At 37.5% G+C, this 23,269-nt stretch overlaps 1 protein-coding gene across 5 annotated transcripts in view; it reads left to right on the top strand.

Annotated features, from left to right (window-relative positions):
- The window catches only part of palld (palladin, cytoskeletal associated protein), a 147,790-nt gene that overhangs the window by 50,584 nt on the left and 73,937 nt on the right, over positions 1 to 23,269 (top strand). For 3 of the 5 annotated variants that reach the window (XM_052095415.1, XM_052095410.1, XM_052095412.1), the window contains 4 exons: positions 11,831 to 12,006; positions 15,473 to 15,539; positions 18,363 to 18,480; positions 19,771 to 19,839. In XM_052095415.1, coding sequence (XP_051951375.1) covers positions 11,831 to 12,006; positions 15,473 to 15,539; positions 18,363 to 18,480; positions 19,771 to 19,839 — 430 coding nt within the window. Of the gene's footprint in view, positions 1 to 11,830; positions 12,019 to 15,472; positions 15,540 to 18,362; positions 18,481 to 19,770; positions 19,840 to 23,269 lie in introns of all 5 variants that reach the window. The other 2 variants (XM_052095411.1, XM_052095409.1) reach the window with 1 other exon arrangement.

Below are 23,269 nucleotides of genomic sequence, written 5' to 3'. Positions count from 1 at the left end.
GTGAACTAAGCAGATGACGTACATATGGGACACATTATAATGAAAGAGGTCAATAGAATTTCAAATGGATATGCCCAACATCTCACAATCAAACGTATATATGATCACATACGTTCATGACCACATTATTTGGTACACATACTTATTCATGTGAATGTCTAATCATGCAGATATGGGTCAGGAGCTTCAGTTAATGTTCACATCAGAATGGGGAAAAATTTGATCTCAATGATTTTGACCATGGCATGATTGTTGGTGCCAGACGGACTGGTTTGAGTATTTTTGTAACTGCTGATCTCCTGAGATTTTCACGTACCTAAATTTTTCTTGATTGTATAAAGAATTGCAGACTGTTTTGAGTTGACAGAAAGGCTACAGTAACTCTGATAACCACTGTGTATAATTGTTGTGAGCAGAATAGTCCCTCAGAATGCACAACACATTGAACCTTCAGGCAGATGGGCTACAACAGCAGAAGACCACATCAGGAACAGAAAGCTGAGGTTGCAGTGGGCCTACCATCTGTGTACCTCAGCAGAAATCAAGATTCATCAGACCAGGCAATGTTTTTCCAGTCTTTCAGTTTTGGTGAATTGTGCCCACTGCAGCCTCAGCTTTCTTTTCTTGGCTGACAGAAGTGGAACCCGACGTGGTCTTCTGCTGTTGTAGCCCATCCGCATTCTGAGATGATATTCTGCTCACTACAAATGTACAGAGAGGTTATCTGAGTTACCATAGCCTTTCTGTCAGCTCGAACCAGTCTGGCCATTCTCTGTTAACCTCTCTCAACATAAAGCTGTTTCTATCCCAAGAACTGTCACTCACTGGATGTTTTTTGTTTTTAGCACCATTCAGAGTAAACTCTAGAGACTTTAGTGTATGAAAATCACAGGAGATCAGCTGTTATAGACAGGGTTTGGAGGGTTAATATTGAAATGTATTCCACTACAGATTACAGAATACATGCTGTAAAATGTCATTAGTAATGTACTTCATTAAATTACTTAAGGTCAGTAACGTATTCTAAATACTTTGGATTACTTCAGCACTGGTAGATGCTGAAGTACAGTCACTTACAGTACAGTAAGACAAAATATACGTGTTAAAAATACATTCTCTGAAAAACCTAAATATCATATGCAGTGTTGTTTCTAAAACAAGATTAATCAAATTGATCTTGTTTTAAGGATTTTTTGGTATTTTTACAGGAAAACAATAAAAAAAATGAATATCAAGAATATGATTTTTGCCATAATATTAAAGGTCTTACTAGAAAAAAGAAATTATGATCCAACGTGAATTTTCTTTATAAAAAATATGATCGTGTCTGGTAACATGTGCATGTAAAATGGCTATAAATAGCATTTTAGTTTAGCATAAAGCTGACAATTTACACAAAGTTTATTTCTATTTCTTCTGCTCCAAACTTACTTCAAACTTACTTCTCTGTCTGCTTGTATGAATGTAACACTTCATGAGAACATATTTCACCTTTGTTCAAATGCAATTTGGATCGCATTAGTTATTTATATGTATAAATGTTTTCCATCTGAAAGGACTAAATAATAAATGAAACAAATGAAAATAACATGTAAAGTAATCTCTTCAGTAATCAAAATACTTTTAAAATGTAACTGTATTCTAATTACCAATTATTTAAATTGTAACTGTAGTGGAATACAGTTACTTATATTTATTATTTTAAATACATAAACCTGTTACATGTATTTCATTACTCTCCAACCAGCCCTTTTGGCACCAACAATCATGCCATGGCTGAAATTACTGAGATCACATATTTTTCCCCATTCTGATGGTTGATGGGAACATGAACTGAAGCTCCTGACCCATATCTGCATGATTTTATGCATTGCACTGCTGCCACACGATAGGCTGATTAGATAATTGCATCAATAAGTAGGTAAACAGGTGTACCTAATATAGTGGTAGGTGAGTGTACATTCGAATCTCAACATAGCATTACCTCACCAAGTTTTTAAACACAATGATGGTAAATTTTAGGAATATCAGGCCAATTTTCATTCAAATCTGCATCACATGATCACTCTTAAAGTGATAGTTCACCTAAAAGTGAAAACTGTTATCATTTACCCTTATGTTATTTCAAACTGGTATGACTTTCTCTTTTCCATACAAGACAAAATTAGATGTTAGGCAGAATTTTAGGAACTGACAATCTCTGTCACCATTCACTTTTACTGTATGGAAAAAAGAGCAGCCTCAACATTCGTCAAGTGGTCTGGATTGGGACAACAATAGGGTATAAATTAGGGAGTAAATTGACAAAATTCTTCATTTTGGAATTAAACTATCCCTTTAAAGATCTCTCTTTTTTTTTTTTTTTTTTTTTTTACCTCACATGACCTTTAAAAATGACATTCACTGGTGTAACTCTATACTGTCAGGTTGAAATGTATTAGGTTATTGAAGAAACACATATATAGTGCTTCTGCATTATACTGCTCCTGCACTGTCTATATCGCTATAAATGTATTTTTATAGAGCAAACTTAAATTTCCTTTTTAGAAAGCTCTACAATTTCAGAATAAACAAGCAGTATTGTTTTAAAAACCTCACCAGTATTTAGCCCTGACCATCAAAATCTCCCTCGGTCTGTATTCTTGGGTTTTATACACATTTGACTCTTGCCAGAAGATCAATATGCCTTGGTTTTGAAGATAGTTTATAATTATCTATGGAAACAGTTTTTTGAGTGGCATTTTCTTATTTCTATCCTGTTTCTATGCCTGCGGTCACACCTCACAGTACACACAAATGCGTGTAGGAAAATGTTAATTTTCTGAGTGTTGTTGCATGGTGGTGAAAGTGAGAGAATGAGAGAACAACCTTGACAGTTACAAATGCAAGAGATGCATTTGGCCCTTTCTTGGCAAGACAGCAGGTTTGACTGAGAAACACACGTTTAATGTGTGTGTGTGTGTGTGTGTGTGTGTGTGTGTGTGTGTGTGTGTGAGAGAGAGAGAGAGAGAGAGAGAGAGAGAGAGAAAGAAAAAGAGAGAAACAGAGTGAATGAGTGCAGTATTCACACATATTTACTTTGTGACTTGTTATTATTTGCTGCTGTAGATGGAAAGTTTAAAAAGGGAGGCTGTGTTACACTGGGCATTTCATGGCCAAACCACAAGAGGCAGAGAAGGAGCTAGTATGATTCTTACTTGCTTTCTCTCTCACAGACACACAAAGTTTTTGGCTGTGATATGTGAGGGGGAATTGGTTTCTATGGTTCAGTAATTGCCCTTAATGAGTGTTCATTAGGTCCGGTTTGTGGATTTGACAGATGTATTCCTGTGGTAACATTGGTAACATGACCTTGCCATACTCTCTGTTTCTAAAACTTCCACTGGCCATTGGTGAATTATACTTGTATATATTTCTGCATGCTTCTTAACCTCGTGCGACCTCGCTTGTACACGATATCATATCCTATTTTTCATACGATATAACGCTTATATAACTGCAGCAGTATGTTTATCAGCTCCCCACCGGCACTGAGTGAAATCCACAGCAAGACTCTCATAAGATGAGTCTATGAGTTATATCTATCAAAAAACAGCTTATTAAAAAAAGTAAGAAACCCACGATTACATGAGACTTATAATTATCTATTATAATTTTTCGAAATGTAAAAAGCTTTGAGAACAACACTTGCGCACATGTTATAAGCCGGTAATAATGGCAGTAAAGTTTACATGCAAAGTGAAACGAGTGAAGAGGGCTAAACAAATTACGTGGCCAATTGGTTTTTGATCAAGCCACTATATAATATTGGATTATGTACATATATTGTAAAACCAGAGGTCAGGTTCATCTTAAGTTTTTTTTTTTTTCACCACTAAATAACATTGAAAGGAGTTTTTTTTCTTGCTACAGTCACTTCAGCTTGATCACAGTGGGCTTTCAGACAATAAGGCATGATTTTCTATAAAGCTGCTTTGAAACTATGTGTACTGTGAAAAGTGCTATACAAATATAGATAACTAGAGTGTAGACAAACTTATTTTCTCAAGAAAAGCAGTTTATATTAGTTCTTCTAAACAATAAATCTAAATAAATGCAGTGCTGTTGTTTAAGTTACTTAGAGCTTTGCAGTTTGTTTCCAATGTCAGACACTTTTGTTGCATTTATGATTTAAAAGACATTTATAACGAATCCTTGAATAAGTTTGAGCAAATCATTTGTGGTTGCTCATATTGTATCGTATCATGAGGCAATGCATTGTATCGTATTGTGAAATTTGTGTATCAATACTTGCCTAGTGTACACATGCATGGACGTTGGATTTTGGCTTTGTTATACGCAACGCATAATTTTAATTCATTGAAATATTCTACTGATTTCAGTTCGGGAGACACCAAGTTAAACCTTCGACACACAGTGTCATGTGACCAAACAACATGGCGCCGATCACAGCTGAGATTGTCTGTGGGATAAATTAATAAATACCAACAAACATCTTACTACATCTAGTAAGAAACCTCTCTATGCAGCTAAATGCATTCACATCTTAAATCCAATCAAAGTTTCAGTTTGCAGATGATGTTTGAAGCACTCAACATGTTTGGTTCAGAAATAATTATAATACAATGTCTGTAATGTCTCAAAAATATGAATAACCAACACTCCTGGAAATATAATAAAAATCCCACTTTCTATAACTTAGTATTATTTAAAATTTCACAACTTAATCCTGCTGTCCATATATGTTGCCATAATTTTTAAGGAAAACTATTTGCTCTAGAAAATTGCTACTAGTTAAAATCAAAAAGGGAAATGGAAAATGCTCACAGCAGTCACGCGCTGTAGGTTAAGTGAAATAAATGTATACATTAGCCAAATACTTCATGAATCTAGACAGAAAAGGTTTACTAATCTAGTAGCTTGCCTGATGGTTGCTACAAATAAAAAGCCATGTAGGAAATACATATCCATATCCTCAATTTACAAAATCATAAGTGCTGTAATTTAAGTTTATTTTACAAATACAGATTTCATATGAAAGGTAAACGTATCACGGTTGACATGATAACCTCTTTAAACTTTAAGACTTTGGAATATTGTGATATTATTTGGGGGAAAATGGCTTTAGGTAAGTAAATAAATATGTACTGAAAAGGCAAGCTCCGCCACTGCCTCTAAGCCTTTAGACCCACATGCACTGTACCCACATCTAATTAGTGTAAAAGCATGCAGTGGAACTCCTGTGGAAAACTAAACAAAGATCCCTGAACAAGAATATGTTGTGTTTATACTTTCAGATGTTTATGGCAAACAGAGTGTTTGTTTATTTCCAGCACAGTTCAAGCTACATTTTCCCCCCATGGATCTGGTCTCCCTCAAACCTTTTTTTCAGTCATTTAGTCGTTTATTTTTGACATATCCATCCATCCATCTATCTGTCTGTCTATCTATCCTCTGATGAAGGCTTAGAAAAGATAATCAACTCTTTTCCATTAAAAAGTGAAATTAACGTGGCACATTTGTCATTGCATTTGTCATTGCTCATGGCATGTTATGATTTTTAGAATTGCCTGTAGGGCACTGAGAGACAAGACAATTACATGAGCTGCTTCACCAGTCTGTGAGTTGTGGTCGAGAATGTAGACAGACACAATGAAGTAGTCATTAGGTAGGCCTTTATTTCAGAGCATATTTGGATGAAACGAAAGTATAGGGAAAAATGTGCCCTGGGATGAATGATTGATTATCTAATTGGACAAATTTGATTAAATGTAGTAATAACAAACAAATTGAAAGGGCATTGGTATTGATTGGTCTATAAGTGTATAGGAACTAGAAAGCAGGATTGGCATTTTTTTCAAGACTTCAGACAGTCATGGCCTTGATTTGCTTCTGTATTGTGCAGTTTAATGAGCACACATATGCACACATGAATGCTATGGATATGTGTACTGTATTGAATAGAGCTTGGTTTAGTCCTGATGAAAATGTTATGGGCTTGAGTCATCTCAGATATGTGTGACATTACGGGCACTTCATCAAATGGCTTTCACAGCCAGCCTCAGTTCCTAAACTGAGAGAATTAATAAGGAAGACAAATGAAGGAATAACTCCAAACAGAGACAGAGGACATGATGAAGACGACAAATGCCCTTGATGCCAGATCTGGGTTTGATTTTGCTGCACTTGTGGTAAAGCACACAAACACATTTGGTTTCACACAGGACTTCGCAAAAGGAACCAAACCACATAGACATGTTGCTTTAGTTCGAACCCTCTCCATCTGAATGTGATCACACACACACATTTTACTTTGCTTCATGACAATGATGTTTCACAAGCAGAATGAAAATAGACTGATTTCCTCACACAACAAACAGAACATGTCTCCCTGTCTGTGTGATTTATGGCACATATTCCAGCTGTTGGACAAAGATGACCAAAGCCTTTGTTCACTATTGTATCCTGTCATGAGAATAAATGGGTCATATGCATTTACAATAACATTTATTCATAAAGCAGATGATTTTATCCAAAGTTACTTACCGAAGAGGACAAACACAAGCAATTCGTTATAAAGGATCCAACAATATTAGCAGTGCTTCAAAGTTATCAGTAGTAAACAAGAAAATTAAACAGCTAGAGAAAGGGAAATTGCAGAACATACTGTAAGAGAAAAGACAGAATATTTGTTTAGAAGATTTTCTTTTTTGTTGTTGTTGTTGTTTTGCTTTGCCTTTTTTGTTCCACACTTTAAAAAGCATTTCGTTTTTGTACCTTCCAACATTTAGATACTTTCCAGACAACATGTAATTTTCTTGTTTTTTGTGCTGTGTTGCTTTGTTTTATTTTGCTTTGCTTTGTTTTTCTTTTCTTTGTTTAGTTTTTTGCTTTGCTTTGTTTTTCTTTTCTTTGTTTTGTTTTTGGCTTTGCTTTGTTTATCTTTTCTTTGTTTTGTTTTTCACTTTGCTTTGTTTTGTATCGCTTTGCGTTGCTTTGCTTTGATTTGTTTGGTTTGTTTTGTTTTTAAAGTGCCTTTTTTGTTCCACAATTTAAAAACTTTCTGTTTTCATACCTTGCGACGTTTTCAGTCTATTGTTATATATACTTTCCAGACAACATGTAATCACCATTTAGACTTTCTCTTCTGCCTTAGGCTCTAAGATTTTAATTCATTTTGTCAGCTAGTTTGTGTTTTTGGAATTAATCCACAGACCAAAACTAAATCTTAAGGGGAAAAATCCTCCTCACAGACTGCAGCTAGTTTGAGTCTATGGTGAATCAGACACACACCTGTCCTGGCACTGTAAATTCATCCTTCACACGTTCTGTGAAATGAATGAGTGCATTAGGCATGCATGAGCCTGTAGATAAGTGCTGAGACAGAAAGAATAGAACATAGACAAAGAGCTGAACCATTGACTTCATGTGTTTCATTTGTTACAATTAAATAAACAATCAACTATCATTTCTGAACATTGTTGAAAGATGTTGCTCAAATTTAAAGTGATGGATAAAGTTTAAAGTGTCCACATACTTCCTTGTCTGTTTTTTCATTGTGTACTGACGAATCAGAGAGCAGTTCAGCTGAGTGATGGATTTGGGGCTGTTGTTGGAGCCATCTGATTGGTAGAGTGGTGTGAAATGGAGCTGCCAAACTTTGGAATGTCTTGAAAATTATCCAGGATTCACAAAGGTGTTCTAATGTGACCTAAACAGTTCTAATATTTCAGACACTTACAAAAGCACACAGAAGAGACATTTTGGCTGTAATGTTACACACATTCTTCAATTTTATAGCCTTGGAGAAATAAACAATGTTATGGGATCTGACTTCAGATTTAAAAACAAATAGAAGTAAGGATAAAAACATAATAGATAAAGGAACTTGATAGGGTACTGAGAATAAAGCAGAAAATGGAGATAAGGTCTTTGAGTACCGGATGGAATGAAATGAACTCAGCTGGCACCGGAATTTTGGGATTCATGATAAAACACTTAATGATGTCCCGGATATTTCAAGATCCGGAGACGAGCAGAGTGAACAGCTGTGGGTCTAAAACAGGACTCAGTCCAGACGTCTTTAGACAACATATTCAAAAGTGTGTGTGTGTCTGTCTGTGTGTCAGGTTTTGCCTATACTGTGGAGACATGGAAAATGTAAAAAATAAACATAATTTCTTAAATGAAAATGTAAAATTGCTGAAAGGTTAGGGTTAGGTTAGAGGTAAGAGATCATTAGCTCGGTATAAAAAGGATAGAAGTCAATGGAAAGTACCCACCAATATAGGAAAACAATATTGTGTGTGAGTTGTGTGTAAGGGTTGGTGAATAGAATAGATAGGACATATGGGTTATGGACAATTGGAGAACAAAGAAAGCTAAAATGAATCTCACAGTATGATATATTGGGAACGTCTGGTTTAGGTTTTCTCTTCACGATTGTGTGTTTGTTGGCAGAAAAGACACAAGCTGTGCTTCCCATATCAGACACTCACATGTGCTCAAATAAGTATACACTGAAAAAAAAAAATGACTAGTAAGATTTACTTAATTTTTATTTAGCAAGTTTCTGCACAGTTTTTCTTCATAAATTGTAATGGTAAAAAATTAAGTAAAATCTACTTAACTTGATATTGATAAAAGTGAGCTAGTAAATTTAACTGAAACATTTCAGTTAATACAATCATTTTTACTTCAAAATCTGATGGACATGGTACTTAAGAAATCTTAGTTAAATTTAAATGATCATTTCAAATTCTGAATTATCCTTATTAGCACACATGTAATCATGTACAACATGAGTGTAACACAGTCCAATGGAAAGGAGGAGGCGAGAACCGGCTTGATAATATAAATAATCATTTAATCAAGAACTGAACCAAAAGCCACACACACAGGTGTAAGGCAGCTGCTCTCAGTAACTCTCACTCTGTCGCACTGCCGTCTCCGGTCACCTTAATCCCTCTCGGGCTTCATCAGCCTAATTAGGGGCCGGTTGTGTGGAATCACGACCTGGCCCCGCCATCCACCCTGCCACATTCCTCCCTCAATCTCTCAGGCTGGGGAGCCCCCGGCATGATGTGTGCAATCATGACCTGGACCTGCCCTCTGCCCTGCCACAATGACATATGGAAGTCTTCCACAGGAAAGCTTATTACATGCTATGTAGGATACTAGATTACATCACCTTGCATTACTGGCAATAACGAACTACAGAGCTGTGCATGCAGACCTTAAAACTTGTGCATAAAACATGATGATGGTAACAATCAACTGATAATGTTTTTGATAATGACCTGTACTTCATACTTAACAAATCAAGACGTTACTATAACAAAATCAACAATAAAAACCATGCAAGCTGATTAATTATTCAAGCCCCCAGCATGCTGAGAACACTGGCTTTAAGTCTAATTTACTCATTTACTTGCTAATTTGAGTAAATATCACTGGTAAATAAGGTTTTCTACTTTAGGATTGGTACATGATGACACATTGTAAATACGTATATCAAACAATCATAAATAATATTTACTTATAAGCTAGAGCATTCATTTTTACATGTTTGAATGGAGTACAAATATAGAATTTACTTAATATAGAAAGTACTTAATCTTTTCTTCTTTATTTACTTAATTATACAATTTTGTTCAGTGTAGTTCACTTGCATATTTATGCCTCAAGGGGTTTACCACACAAAACGCTATAAGCCAGCTCAAGTAACTGATTTATAGAAACAGAAATTGCATTTGTAGTGAACGTGTTTGTGTGTGTGCGTGTGTGACTGGTGAGTAAAGGACTTTCCCTGTAGACTTTATGATTCCCAGACCTATGCATAACAATGAAGTGTGGTGTCCCCGCTGTAGGAGAGTTTGTTTGGTGTTTGATGTGTCATATTCTGCCAACAGCACACACATAAATCTTAACATTCCTCTCTGTCTGAGAATCACTCAAATTCATGACAAAGCAGTAATACCTGCCCGAGGCACAGTTTTACTTCTGAGACTGCCATTACTTCAGCTATTTAAGAGATTTTGCTCACTGTTTTACATTCATTGTCTAGGTTGTGTCCTTTGCTATGATTTTAAAAGACTGACATTCACAGACCACCCAGATGTCTGTTTTAGATCTTTTCATCTGGAAAGCACCACAATCAAATTAACATTTGAAAAAGATCAGACTTGCAAACATTCGAAATCACGAACATCTATTAGAGCAGCCATATCACCTTGTAGCTCAAGACCGTTTGCACACTGAAACTACGCAGGGTTGAGCCTTGTCAGTGCCTGGATGGGAGACCTCCTGGGGAAAACTAAGGTTGCTGCTGGAACAGGTATTAGGGAGGCCAACAGGGGGTGCTCACCCTGCGGTCTGTGTGGGTCCTGATGCCCCAGTATAGTGACGGGACACTATACTGTAAAAAGGCACCGTCTTTTGGATGAGACGTTACACTGAGGTCCTGACTCTCAGTGGTCATTAAAAATCCCAGGACATTTCTTGTGAATCCTAGAGCACTCTGTAAAGAGTAGGAGTGTAACCCCATTGTCCAGGCCAAATTCTCCACCCATTGGCCCTTATCAATCATGGCCTCCTAATAATCCCCATCCACTAATTGGCTCTATAACTCTCCTGTCTACCAATAGCTGGTGAGTGTATTGGTGCTCTATGGCTGCTGTTGCATCATCTAGGTGGATACTGCACACTGGTGGTGGTTGAGGAGTGTCCTCTGTTCACTGTGTAAAGCGCTTAGAGTGTAATATCAGAAAAGCACTATATAAATGAAACATTCATTCATAGAAATCTGTTGAATGTGTTATTGCTATCCAAGACATATTTATTGGCATACGTCTTGTAAATGTAAACACAAACATCAAACAGATGTCTTGGTGATGTACGTGTGCTACCAGGGCAGTATGTTTTCTTAAGAATAATAATCCTTCTTCATGAAACATGACAGGAGCAGAACATATTTCTGTGTAGATATGTGCATACAACCGGTCTTGGATAAACTCAATTTGATAGGATAATTTGCTAAGAATTTTCATAGATTTATGTGCGATTTACACAGAAATTGATTCTGCTTGTGTTTCAGCCTGGAATCTGTCATTTCTGTGCTACCAGCAGCATTAAACAAAATGTCAAAAATCATGATGGTTTCCAAACAGGTTTCTCAAATACTCCTACTCCATGGTTGTCATGTTAGACACCTCAAACAAATGATTTGTGCATGGTTTTGAATGTGCAAAAATGGCTACCTCATTCTTGTCTCTGTACATAAAAATGGGATTCAGTAGTTGTTCTTTGGAATAACCTTATTATTGGAATAATTTAATAGAACACTATTTTAACTGTCACTTACATTTGAATATTTACTTGCATTTATAATTTCCAATCAAACCCATATGTAATTTAACTTTCATTTCATGTGTGTACTGTTGGACTCATTCACATTAAATTAGATGACCACTGTTTTGAAATATAGACAAAAATAATTAGACTACTTTGTATAAACCTTTAATGCACCACTTTGTTTCAGTCTGGCATATATCAACCCATGGGCATCACTAGAAATGACACTGGCAGTGTTTGGAATTAGCTAATACCATATTTTTCTTACTATTGCATCAGTATATATTACCTATATGTGCAGAGTATGCATATTTTCTGTCTGCATGGACTTTAATTATCTGAATTAAACATGCAACATAAAGTCATGTGTAACAACAATGTAGCACACTACTGAAAAGTAATCTCTAACTATCACCAATGCATATAATTGTCTGCTTCACTTTTATTGACATGCCATCCTCTCTGTTTCATTGGATAGGTGGTTCTGTGAGGGGCGGGAGCTGCACCACTGTCCTGACATTCAGATCTGTCGTGATGGTGATCTGCACACACTGGTGATAACTGAAGCATTTGAGGACGACACCGGCAGGTACACCTGCGTAGCTTCCAACGCACTAGGAGCAGACAACACCTCTGCAGAGGTCTATATCGAAGGTGAGGGCCAAGGTAACAAATGGATTACTGAATTCATGTTTAAAAGATGAGAAATAGCCTAATACTTAGTCATAATTCAGTGTTTATATTAAAGGTTCAATACATGTTAAAGTGATATTTCCCCTCTCTCATTATTTAATAGCCCTTGTCATTTTAAACTCAATTTACTTTTTTCTTCTTCTGTGGAACTCAAAAGAAAAGTATTTGAATGAGATATGATATGAATATTTCCATACAATGCAAATCAATGGGGTCCAAAACTTCCAAGCTCTAAAAACGACATAAAGGCAGCATTATTACAATTCTACATCCTGTTTGCTAATTTAATTCAAATAAAGGAATTTAATTGTAAATTAAAATCAGACTCAATTAACTTCTGAATGGCACACAACCTTGTACTTAAAGGGATAGTTCTCCCAAAACTGAAATTCTCTCATCATTTACTCACCCTCATGCCATTCCAGAGGAGTATGACTTAATTTCTTCTGCTGAACACAAGCGAAGATTTTTACAAGAAAATCTCAGCTCTGTAGTCCATACAATGCAAGTGAATGGTTACCAAAACTTTGAAGCTCCAAAAAGAATATAAAAAGGTAGAATAAAAGTAATCCATCCAATTTGAGTGGTTCAATTCATGTCTCCTGAAGTGATATGATTGGTTCCATGTTAGAATCAGACTAAAATATAACTCCTTTATCCCGAAACCTTGACATTGCAGTCTCCTAGGCGCGATCGTGATTTGAAGGTCGATTTCACTTCCTCACACGTGACGCATGATCAGAGAGCTATAAACACTCTCTGCCCATGTAATAGACCTTCAAATCATGATCATATCTTCATCAAAATATATTTTTTTTAGGCATAATTTCATTTTGTGGCATAGTGTTGATTACCTCAAAATAAAATAAAAAAATATGATTAAATTTGACTTATCCCTAATTTATTAAAAAAATTTAAAACAAAACAAAAATGGCAGTTACATTAAAGGCACTTCAAAATGGAAGTGAATGGGGACAATTCACAAAGGATAAAATACACACTGTTTCAGAAGTATAGCCACAAGACTTTAGATTTTAGTTTGACAAAATCATTTACTAACCTTATCTGTCTAAAGTTAAATCCAATATTACAAACTAGTTTCCACAACGACATAAAGTAATCTCCTAAATATCATAACAGCACACTAAAATCATATCATAATCATCACATAATGTTTATGTTTTGTGTCTATACTATACCATATTATTGATCATAAGTCAATCATTGGCATACAGTTCACAGTAATCCATTTCCAATCCAATCCTACGTCAGACGTCTCGGGTGTGTTGCGCCATAAACATAAAATGTTTAGGTCACTGTCTCAAGTTAAATATAGTTTAATCTTTAAACACATCTTGAGATCACTTAGATCGTATTTGCGCTCCTTCGAGTGTTTTGAACGCAAGAACTTAACGCATGTTTGTGTTGTTCTGCCTACTGAAGCGTTTTCTTCACTGTATAAACTGCACGTTGCTCATACAGCTGAAATTTCACTTATTGCCCTCTGGAGTAAACAGGTGGTACTACAAGCTTGCATTTCTCAGGAATCTTCCTTATTGTGGTCCGTGGGCATGCGATTAATTCCGTAAATTTTTTAACGGGTTATTTTTTGTAAAATGAATCGCACTGAATTAACGCGTTAAATCGACAGCCTTAGCATTTAAACATAAAAATGCCATTCACTTCCACTTACTTTAACCGCAATTTTCACTTTTCAAAATAATCGAGGGATAAGTTTAAATAATTTGCCAGGAGACCAGAGCAGATCAGGCGGACGGCCAGGAGACCAAGGAGACCAGAGCAGATCAAGGGGACGGCCAGGAGACCAGAGCAGATAAGGAGGTGGAGGTCTGGGAGGCGGCCGCAGGTTCGAGGCAGGATCAGGAGGCTTGGGAAGTGGCCGCAGGGCAGGGACTGGGCCAGGAGGCCTGGGAGGCGCTGGAGGAGGGGTAGGCAGAGCCGCTGTAAGATGAGTCTCTGGGAAGTTGGATGGAAGGAGGAGTCTCTGGGGGAGTGTGCTAAGCTGATGGAGGAGGATTCTATGGAAGAGTGGGTGGCGCTACTGGAGGAAGATTCTCTGGAGTGGGTGGAGCCGTGGAAGACTTAGTGGGTTGAGACTCTTGGGGTGAAGCCATGGAAGGCGGAGCCATGGGAGGCTCAGGGGGCGAATCCGTGGGAGGCGGAGCTGTGTGAGGCTCGGGGGCAAGAGTCTTAAATGACTGCGAAACGATCTCTGTGGTCTTGAACACTGACAGAGACTGGGGAACGACCTCCGTGGTCATGAGCACGGGCAGAGACTGGGGAACAACCTCCGTGGTCGTGAGCACGGGCAGAGACTGGGGAACGACCTCGGGCTGGGACGGACGAGACTGGCAATGCTGTCTTTGGGATGGACGAGGCTTCCAGCTCGTTGGCCGTGGCAGGAACGGGAGCTTTGCGAGGTAGGGTCTTCATGGCCTTACGCAACGACATCAGTGGCAGATCATTCAACTTGGAGACATGGGCCGTGGAAGGCTTGAGACAGGGGCCACGAGAGGCTTGGAGCAAGGAGCCGCGGGAGGCTTGGACGAGGGTGCAGAAGATGCAGGTTTTGGCCCAGGGTTCCCACCATAATCCACTGTGTAAAGGGATCTGCAAAGTTCCAGAGTCTGCGAAATATTCGCAGAGCGTCCAGTGAGGATCAGTTGGAGGCACCAGTTCCTTAAGTGCATTATTCAGACCGGACGAAAACCATCAGAGAGTGGTCTGGATAGTGCACTGAATTCGCTAGCTCTAAAAACTCACAGACGTGATCATCAACTAGAAGGTCCCCTTGCTTCAAAAGCAGAATTTTGACAGCAGCTAGATCCATTTTTGGTCAGTCTTTCAGTAATGAGGCAGGCTAGAAATGAGGATATATACGCAGCTTTAATAAACAAAGAAACTCAGACGATAACGAAACCATAACACAGGGAAACAAGTACGGAGCATATCAAACAAATGCAAAGGCCAGCAAAGAATCCAGGGGAAAAAAGGTCTTAAATGCATAAGGGAAAACAAGGAACATCTGGGGAAACAATCAGGGAACGAGGAACCCCTTGGGAAAAAATCAGGGTGAACCAATCATTAAATAAAACTACAAAGGACTACAAAACTAACACAGGAAACAGGAACGGGGAAATATACAAGAATTTCAACATAAAAGTCTAGACAAAAACAGGGAATGCATGACAGTTCTGTTGTGCTGCATCTAGCTGTTTTTGAACGCAAGAACCTTTTTTATGAACAGACTCTTAATACAACTAAATAAGTAAAGAAATTTTATTACATCAAGTAATTAAACTGCAATAGGAAAGCTTTGTTTGTTGCCAAACATATTTCAACCCTTCAGACCATGATGTAACAACTATTTCTTTCTTTATTTTCTTATTCTGTTTTTTCTTTAAAGGTGCTTCTTCCTCTGACTCTGAAGGTGAAGGTTCTGTGTCGAAGTCTAGGTCCGGAGCCATGCCACAGTATGTGTGTTTCAGCATGTTCTTCCTGACCCATGACCTTTGAGCACTGTGACCTCAGTTCTCAGCTGACAGATTAACTGGCTCTGGCTATGTATTATCTAATATTATTTACCCACTGCCATAAAAGTTCTTATTGCTCCACTCAAAGCACTGTGCAGGTTGTTTGGGTATGAACTGACCTTAAATAATGGCCAATTATATACTGTGTTGATGTTGTTGTTCTTTTTTTTAACTGGATAAATAACCAATAGGCTTTAGTTATGTCACAACCACAACAAGTAGCTTCTACCTACTCTAGAAAGCATTTGATTGGACAAAAATTGTGTAGTGCAAGCTGAGGCATCAATATTTCATTCTCTTTTGCCGTTAGAGAAAGGCTGTAAATTTTACATTTTAAATCTCTTTAAAGTTAATTTTGGCAACATAATTTAGTCTCTTTCTTCCTTCTCTTTGCCTACACATGACCTGTCGTCTAGCCATCATTATTTTGTGGCATTGCACCTCTGAACACATCCTTCCATGTCTCTTCCTTTCCTTATTTCCTTGTCTGGCCTCTCACTCTTTCTTGTCTGTTTTCACAAATTATTAAGTGGTTGGCTTTGGTTTCCAGTGACATCATTGCCTATTAGGGATTAAGCTCCATTAGCTCTAAAGTAATTTATAAGGTGCAAGTAATTTATTAGGTGCAAACTGCATAGGGCATATTCATACAGTGTGTGTGTGTATTACTTCACTGTGTGGGTGTGTATTAGTGCGTGTTAGAGAGCTATTACCCCACAAAGAGTTTGGGTAAACAATTTCTAGTATTTTATCATTAACTTTCCTTGATTCACTTTTTTATTCAGTATGTTTACTGTTGGACACATTCACATAAAATACAATTTCCTTTATGTTTTGAAAGCCAAACAAACAATTTAAGACTACTTTAAATAAACTTACAAGGATAGTTCACAAAAAATGAAAGTTCTAACATCATTTACTCACCTTCACGTCGTTTCAAACCTGTATGACTTTCTTACCTCTATGGAACACAAAATAAGATGTTAGCAGAATGTTAGGCACAGTCACCATTCACTTTCTTCACATCCTTTGAGGCTAACATTCTGCCTAATATCTCCATAGAGGTAAGAAAGTCATACTGGTTTGAAACCAAAGAGTGTAGATGATGACAGAATTGTAATTTTTGAGTAATATTGATTTAAATCTGGAATGCCCCATTAGAAATAGAGATTGCTTTGTTTTGTTGGGATATTAATCTTGAAGGTATATTCCGGGTTCAATACAAGTTAAGCTCAATCGACAGCATTTGTGGTATTGTATTGATTACCACAAAAATGTATTTTGACGTCCCTCATTTGATTAAAAAAATTATAAGCTTCACATTTTTGCCATAATACCCTCCAAAAATTGCCCCCATTCACTTCCATTGTCTCACTGTGACTTTGTTTTAGTTTTTTAAGAAAAGGAAGGATGAGTCTAAATTATTATTTGTGGGAATAATCATTATGCCAAATTTGGAATGCCTAATTCCCAATATTTAGTAGGTCCTCGTGGTGGTGCAATTATTCACATCAATCCGGGTGGCGGAGGACAAATCTCAGTTGCTTCCGCTTCTGAGACATCAATCTGCGCATCTTATCACGTGGCTTTCTGTGCATGACACCACGGAGACTCACAGCACGGGAGGCTCATGCTACTCTCCGCGATCCACACACAACTTACCACAGGCCCCATTGAGAGCGAGAACCCCAAATCGCGACCACGAGGAGGTTACCCCATGTGACTCTACCCTCCCTAGCAAACGAGCCAATTTGTTTGCTTAGGAGACCTGGCTGGAGTCTTCTCCACGCCCTGGATTTGAACTTGCGACTCCAGTGGTGGTAGTCAGCGTCAATGCTCGCTGAGCTACCCAGGCCCCCTAGCTCAGTAGGTCATTATAATGGATGTGGATGGTAACACGATTTTTGATGCTCCAAAAAGTACAGACAATCAGCTTTAACGTCATCCATACAACTCCAGTGGTTAAATGAATTACAATCACATTTGGTGTGAAAAAGATCATTATTTAAGTACTTTTAACTATAAATAATTGCTTCCGTTAGGCAGCGGTATGTGTGTTCACGAGAGGTTTAGGTCACTGGAGTCATATGGATGACGTTAAAGCTGATTGTCTGTGCTTTTTGGAGCATCAAAAATCGTGTTACCATCCACATCCATTATAAAGACCTACTGAGTTATTTTTCTATTTTTCTTCAAATGTGTTCTGCTGAAGAAAGGAAATCATTTACTTCTGGGATGGCATGAAAGTGAGCAAATTATGAGAGAATATTCATTTTTGGGTGAACTATCCTATTAACTTGTATTGCACTCGGAATATTCCTTTAATTTTGTTCAGAATCACTAGAATAGACATCTTTTTCACCAGCACTGAAACCATGGATCTATTCTGAGGCAAAATATGGCCCAGCTGAAAGATTGAAAAAGGGCTGTTTAGGTCAATGTGCCCAGTACCTCCTCAATGGGGTCACTTGTAATGAGCTGTACCTTCACTTGGTAGTTTAAAGATGGAATTTCAGAGTTAATGGACTGTGATATAGACCAAAAGGTTGATGCAGCTGTCACCACTAGAAAAATGTGTCCTCAAATTTTGTTCAGAATGACTCACAATAACCATTTCTTTCAGCTACTAATTTTATTTTCTGGTTCAAATGCACATGAATGTTGCAAGATGTGAGATGTTTGCAGTGTTTCTACATCGTGACAGTTGTTCTAAATGTTTTCTTAATGCCTCAGGTTTGTTTTGTTGGTGATATGTTCTTTCAGGGTTCAGAAGAAAACCACCTCACTTTCCTTTACGATACACACGGGATCACCGAAGAGCCCAGAGGCCCACCCTCATCGCTCCACGCTGGTCCAGCCGCTTTCTACTACACCACAAAGAGTAAGACATAAACACATGCACAAATACTCTGCCTAATTATTGCACTGTTTATCTCCGTACTATTACTCTAAAGACTATGTATGCTTCTCTCAAGCATGGGGTGTTCCTAGTAGCGATGCCTTTTTCCTCATTGAGCAAAACAACAACAAATTCATCATTGCTGCTTGAAGAGAAACCCATTATCTTTTTTTTTCCAGAGAACTCTTTCATACTGTGATCCCATGAATGTTTTGCAACGTTTAAGCAGTTCTTCCTCTTCTCCATTATAGGCGGAGCACGGTCAAGCTATGAGGTGCTTTGCGCTCAGGGTCGCCGATAAGGGGGTACAACTGGATCTTTTGTCCCAGGGCCCAACTTGAGGGGGCCCTGGAGTAGAGGGGGGGTCCAGAGAAAGACTATTCCAAATGCGTTCAGCGGGAGACGCGGATATAAACACGGAGATCCGTCCGGATAGCGCACTTTCATGTGATAACTGTCCACCCCCCTCCCCCCATTTGGCAATGGATGGGGGGTTGGGGGGTTGGGACGATGAACGCATTTGTACCGGGCCCAAGAACTCCTACCTGCAACCCTGTTTGTGCCACATATTGTATTGGGGTCAAATTGCTTGTCGATTAGCGCCGTAATTGTGCTAATTGTGAACATTCGAGATGCTTTCAGTGTGAAAGGGTCATTCGTTGGCAATTAGCCTCTCATTATCATGTTGCCTTTGGTGTGCAAAGGCCTTAAGTCCAAGACGACTGCCATACTGACCAGAACAACATGTACAAAAAATGACTGTGCACCTTTAACTTTACATTTCACAGATACACTAACACATTTACTTAGCTTTCTAAATGAGTACCTTCCATAGACCCCTGTTATGTTTAAATTAAGCTAATTAGAATTACTACAGACTTACCCTAACCCCACCCCCATTTTTTTTTGTTGAATTATTAAAACTATATATATATGTATATTATGTATAATGTTTTCCCTTTGAAGATGTTCACACCCCCAATCATCCCCTAAGGGAGGTTTTGTCTTCTTTCTGGGGATAATTTTTTCTCCAAACTGTAGTAGCATTATGACCAACACATGTACACACACTGGTCAAACCACTGATGACTATCTACTAAAGTGACTGAGGAATACACACACCCATAAACAGATTCAAATGTATGGATGATTCATCAAGAATGACAGCAGCAGTTGTTGCAAAACTCGACACACTCTCTGGAAAGATGAACTTCAAAATGAACTTCTGAGAATCATAACCATACAATTCTTCTTTCTCTCTCTTTGTGTCAGGTTCAGAGTCCAGTTTCCTCACTCTATGCTGGTGATGCTCTTCCGAAAGCACCCCCTACTTTTACTAAGGTAATGACATGGCCATATGTTTTTCTATCATGATTGGTGTTACGAACGAAGCTAACTGTAGACTAGAAAAGGTAAACATAAGTCCATTAAACCTACCTGACATTCATTTGTCTATAGGATTAGTACCAGGGCTTGAGTTTAGGGGAGATGCCATTCCCCTTGTTGCAAGAAATACCAAAAAGCATCCCCCTTGTAAAACTATTATCCCCCCTTACCATCCTATTTAGATCAGTTGTGTGCTTAGAACTAATCATGCAAGTAAATATACGCTTTGGTGTCCTGGCTAAATTTAATATATATATATATATTAATATAACTTTAAATAACAGCGATTCTCCGGTCTGAATTAGATTTCAACTTGTATAAGTTTGCCAGACTTCTATAGGTTAAATCCCACAATCAGATCCTGACCATTGTACAGTTTGGATATATGTTGCCAGGGTGACGCTTTAGTCTCGCAATCTGGCAACCTTGAAAAGTCACCGGTTTTATGAAAACACTGGCAGGTGTGTTGGAGTTTGCGATGGGTTGACTTGTCTTTTCTAGTGTTCACATGAAACTTATGCCACAAGTTTTCGAATGTTTCACAAACTTTAAAACATGGTCAAGTAGTAGATTTGAGTAGAAAAAAATGCATGTCTGCAGTGGGCGAGCGATATAGAAACTTTTTTTTTACATGATCATAACGTGGATTCTTTTTACCAAATGTATCATAAAATACAATTGCAGAGGGTAACGTGCATAATATGGCCATGTGTCCTAAGGGTAAATGAAGTGATGCTCATTTTTCATAAAAATTCACAAAGTTCATAAAAAATGCAATTCACACAAACCATTTACTTGAATACACCTCTTCTATGATGAACATTTTTCAATTGCTGAGTTTATTCATATTGATATTTTTTCTGGGGATTAAAGTACAAAATGTGATGTGATGTCCAGAAACAGTCAAATAAAAAAGAACAGAAAAAGGCAGTCTCATTAAAATCTGAAATTCCTGAAGAGAAATGTTGCATGACTAGTGCAGAATAATGTTTTATTGTTATTTCATTAAAAAATTATGATTTATGATTCATAAATTATGATTAATAAAATAGTATTAATATTTTTAAATGCTTTTTGTCCACCAAATCAAAATCTGTGGGTGTAGCCAACATGTAGGTAGCCATGTTGTTGTTTATGTTGACCGTAAAAAACATAAAACACAGTCAAATAGTGTTTTGTCAGTATTTCGTTTGCTGAGATAAACACTGCCACTGAGACTATTTAGTATAGACGGACCAATTCTATTCAAATGAATGGGTCAACAGATGTAGAAAGGAAGATGTTTAAAAAACATCTGATATTTATTTTAACGTGTTTATAAAAAGGCACATTTTGTTCATGTGGTGTAACTCTTGAGAATAATTCTTGATATATTTGACGCAAAAATGCTTAATATATATATTTTTTTGTAATTTAATGAATAAGTTGTTTATACTCTGATGCATTCAAGGTGCAAAGAAAGTATTATAAATCTTTTTACTTAATGGTTACACCACATGACAATTTGAAAGTTTGATTTAAAAATATATATATTTACGAAACCAAATTGGACAAAGATGAAATTTCTATGAATATGATTATGACAATGATTAGATGTGCGGTTAGTACTCCATTCGGTGAGTTGCACCACAAAAACATGTCAGAACTTACCCATGCCTCTTCCCAATGCTGGCTTTCTTCCACACTTGCCCGTTCTTTCCCTGCCCTTTTGATGCCAGATGCACACTCTCTCGATGCCATGAAGGTGCCTATGAAACCACCCTTTTTACCTGTATCCGAGCAGGTAAGCTTTACTCTGTCTGCCCCCAGTGTATGGGATGTGTCAATGGAAATGTGGTGTCTAAAGTGTACCCTATCCGTAATACAGATGTTTTCCATTGACATGGTGGGGGCTTTATCAATTCCTAAACCTATCCCGCACAGAAACCTTTTTTGGGATGGGGGTTTAACAGATGAATCAAGTTGGGAGCTCTTCTGTTTTAACAAAATTATCCAAAGATTCATGTCCTTGTGTGTGTATGATTTGTCATATGACTCAGTGCTCAAAGCAGGTCGAGGCAGAGCTTCAAAAGTCAATGCCAAATTCAATGTTTGCTCAGTCTGCCAAATTATTTTCCACTTCCTTAAAGAAAAAGCCTTGTTTTTCTAGAACCCCCTCTTCCCACGCTTCATCCCATTGTATTTTTCTTCTCAAAGACTTTAAACTTCCAAATGAGAGGATGCTTTTAATATATGGTTATACAGCCCTAAACAAACACACATATACATGAACGTACAGGCACACAAATGATTTGTCTGGAGTGTATGTAGACATATTTCTTGATTTTGAAGTAAACTTTTTACTTACATTTACACAATTAAATGTTTGATTTATATGTATGTGTTTTCCAAATGCTTTTATGCAAAGCGGCTCAGGAGACATTACTATAAAAAAGCTAGATGAAGTGCAACTATGAAGGTAAAATAGTGTCCAAAATGTGCATGTGCAGTGTAAGATTTGTGAAAGTGTAAATCAAGAAAAAACATATTAGCAATACTTTAATGCTTTCTTAAGTGTAATTCATGTGTTGTGAATTTTAAATTTTATATGAACACAAAGTGAATGTGGTCTGTAAACGTCTGACCTTTGTTCAATTAATATAATGAACAGCAACAAGAAGAAACATTCGAAAACCAGATTGAGAATCATATTTATATCAATAAACGTGTCGGCTCAACTTTACTCTCACAATAAAATAATGTGTACAGTGTGTAGTAATATTTAAGTTTAATAATGAAGAGAGGAGAGATACCCAGAGGAGCCTTATGAAGAAGAAGCTGTCTGTAAACCAATCAGGTCAGAGTAAACAGGTCAAGGAAAACCTGGTTTTGGAATCGATTCCAAGAGTCGATTCCGAAAAAGTTAAATCTCATAATAAAGAGCTCACTGCAAATGAATTAATGAATGAACGTTAAATTTACATAGCACATTTCTGACACTACACTCAAAGCGCTTTACACGGTGAACAGAGGACTCTCCTCAACCACCACCAGTGTGCAGTATCCACCTGGATGATGCAACAGCAGCCATATAGCACCAGTACACTCACCAGCTATTGGTGGAGAGGAGAGACGAGACTTATAAAGCCAATTAATGGATGGGGATAATTAGGAGGCCATGATTGAGAAGGGCCAATGGGGGGAATTTAGCCAGGACACCAAAGCGTTCATTGCACTGTTTATAATAGCATGAATGACATTTACTATTAATAGGTCCATTCTAAAATTAAATCATGCCTGTATGCACATACCAAAGCACGATGCTTCAATCCCATGAGATAAATTTGAGGGACGCTTGAGTAGATGTGCCTGTATTTCCTAGTACTACTGAAAATAATCTTAAATT

The sequence above is a fragment of the Xyrauchen texanus genome, chromosome 28 (assembly GCF_025860055.1).
Source record: "Xyrauchen texanus isolate HMW12.3.18 chromosome 28, RBS_HiC_50CHRs, whole genome shotgun sequence".
Lineage (NCBI taxonomy): Eukaryota > Metazoa > Chordata > Actinopteri > Cypriniformes > Catostomidae > Xyrauchen > Xyrauchen texanus.
Note: the sequence above shows the minus strand (reverse complement) of the source record. Positions and strands in the feature narration are given on the sequence as shown.